This window comes from Pyrgilauda ruficollis, unplaced genomic scaffold (genome assembly GCF_017590135.1).
Source record: "Pyrgilauda ruficollis isolate IOZ18807 unplaced genomic scaffold, ASM1759013v1 scaffold2126, whole genome shotgun sequence".
Taxonomy (NCBI): Eukaryota; Metazoa; Chordata; class Aves; order Passeriformes; family Passeridae; genus Pyrgilauda; species Pyrgilauda ruficollis.
In genome coordinates, this window is record NW_024520607.1 from 1 (window position 1) to 2493 (window position 2493).

At 61.0% G+C, this 2493-nt stretch overlaps 1 protein-coding gene across 1 annotated transcript; it reads right to left on the minus strand.

Annotated features, from left to right (window-relative positions):
- Positions 1-239: 239 nt before the first annotated feature.
- LOC121353945 (eukaryotic translation initiation factor 5A-1-like) lies at positions 240-1390 on the minus strand. The gene is made up of 2 exons (XM_041468168.1): positions 1249-1390; positions 240-516 (listed from the first exon to the last, which is right to left on the minus strand). The coding sequence occupies exon 2, from the start codon at positions 507-509 to the stop codon at positions 255-257; it is 255 nt and encodes an 84-aa protein (XP_041324102.1). The 5' UTR covers positions 510-516; positions 1249-1390; the 3' UTR covers positions 240-254.
- Between the last annotated feature and the right edge of the window lie 1103 nt (positions 1391-2493).

Below are 2493 nucleotides of genomic sequence, written 5' to 3' on the forward strand. Positions count from 1 at the left end.
ACCAATAAAAAGGCTCTGAGAGGCTCTACAGCAACCCGGATCACTCGGGGCTAACTCCGCTCAAGATTTTCAGATTTCCTCCGGAATTTCGGGATTTCCTCTGGAATTTCGGGAATTCTGCACCCCCCCACCCTGAGCCCAGCCCCTCCCCGGGGCCGTGGCTACCTTGGCATTCCCAAATTCCCAATTTTGGGTTTTTGGGGGGATCAGAACCCCTAAAAGACTCCAAGGAGCCGGGATCACTCGGGGCTGACTCAACTCAGGATTTCGGGATTTCCTCCGGAATTTCGGGAATTCTGCGCCCCCCCACTCCGAGCCCAGCCCCTCCCCGGGGCCGTGGCTACCTTGGCGTGGCCGTGCTTGCCCGTTTTGGAGGTGCTCATCTCCACGATCTTGCAGGGGCGGCCCTTGAGCACCACGAAGCCGTTCTTGCGCAGCGCCGAGCACTGCATGGGGAACGTGGCCGACGCCCCCGCGTCGCCCGTCTCGAAGTCCAGGTCGTCGGCCATCGCCTCTCTGGGGGGGGAACCCCAAAAAAAAAACAGGGTTTGGGGTGGGGAAAGTGAAATTTGGGGGGTCGGGGGGAAGCCTGAAAAATTTGTTCCCCGAGCATTTTATCCCAGGAGGGGAATCCCTTCTCTACAGGAGTCCCCCCAACTCCTTATATGGAGTTGGGGGCTCCCCAAATTCCTTATAAGGAGTTTTGAGGGTCCCCCATTTCCTTATAAGGAGTTGGGGGCTCCCCCCTTTCCTTATAAGGAGCGGCGGGGCTCCCCAACTTCCTTATATGGAAACTCGAGGGTACCCCGTTTCCTTATATGGAATTGGGGGCTCCCCGACTTCCTTATACGGAAACGAGGGGGGTCTCCAACTTCCTTATATGGAATTGGGGGGCCCCCAACTTCCTTATATGGAAACTCGAGGGTCCCCCATTTCCTTATATGGAAAATTGACGGCCCCCAATTTCTTTATGTGGAATCTCGGGGGTCCCCCATTTCCTTATAAGGCGTTTCGGGGGTCCCCCAATTCCTGATAAGGTCTCGGGGGGGATCCCCAAATTCCTCCTAAGGGGGGGGGGTCGCGCTCTCGCCGCCGCCACGCGGCCCCCTGGCGGGCGGGCGCGGCCTAGGCCGGGCCTGAGGGGAAAACCGCGCCGGGAAGGGATCGGGAGCCATCCCGGAGCTTCTCGCCCCCTCCCCAAAGGCGCTGCCGCCCCCCGGAGCCCCCCGGGGCCGGGCCCGGACTCACCCCCGCGCCCGCGAGCCCCGAAGCCCGAACCGCCGCCGCGCTGGAGCTGCTGCAACCCCCGGGCCCCACCGCGCATGCGCGCCCGCCCCGGGGCGGGGGGGGAGCGGCACTGAGCATGCGCGGGGAGGGTGGGGCCGCGCCGCGGAGGGAGTTGCGCATGCGTACACAAGGGAGGGGGGTGGGGCGGAGGGGGCTGTGCGCATGCGCGCGGCGAGGGAGGGTGGGGTTAAGGCTTGGCGGCGCCGCCCCGCCCGCGAGTTCTCGCGAGATTTGCGGCACTCAACAGCGCGGCGCCGTCGGCTTGGTCTCGCGAGAGCGCAGCGCTGATGCGCTGTGCCTGACCGCTTTCAGCTCTCGCGAGATTTCGCTAGGGGAGAGCATCGTCGCCGGCGAGATCTCGCGAGATTTGGAGCACGCGGCGGGCGAGGCCCAGCCTCACCTCAGGCGCCTTTGGGGGGGGTCGTTTCCATGGCAACGCCGCCCACAGAGATCCTTATGCAAATGAGCTTAATGACGCTGATCGCCTCATCGCCAGCGGCCGGAATTTATGCAGATTTATGTAAATGTACGTAGATTTATGCGGACGCGCCGTGAGGTTTCATCACTACGCATGCGCTCACGTGGCGCCCCCTCCCGGCCCGCGTGCCCGCCGCGATGCTCTCGACCAATCAGAGGCGGCGCTGCCGCGGATCCACCAATGGGGCGCGAGGTGGGCGTAGCCCCTCAAAGGGGCGTGGCTTGTTCTTAAAGGGGCGGCGGCAGCGGCCGAAATTTGGGGGCTCCGCCCCCCAAATCCCCTCCCCCTCCCCAAAATCTCCCCCTCGCCCCAATTTTGGGGTCAATCCCCAAAATTCCCCAAATTTCCCCAAATTTCCCAAAAATCCCCCAAATTTCGCTGTTTTCTTCTCATCTTTATTTACAACCGGGGAGGGGAGACCCCAAAAAACCCAAAATCCTCCCAAAAACCCTCCCCGAAATCGATGGGGGGGAAAAAAACCCCAAAAATTTTGGGGGCGCCCCAAAATGAGCGTGAAAGGACCCAAAAAAGCCAAAATCGGCTCCAAAACGCCTCAAAAAAGCCTCAAAATTCCAAAAAATCCAAAAAGCTTTTGGGGGACCCCCGAAATCGGCCCCAAAGTGCCAAAAAACCCCAAATTTTTTGGGTGGGGCGCCCCAAAATCAACTCCAAAGTGCCAAAAAATCGCTAAAATTTGGGGGGGACCCCCTAAAATCGGCCCCGAAAGG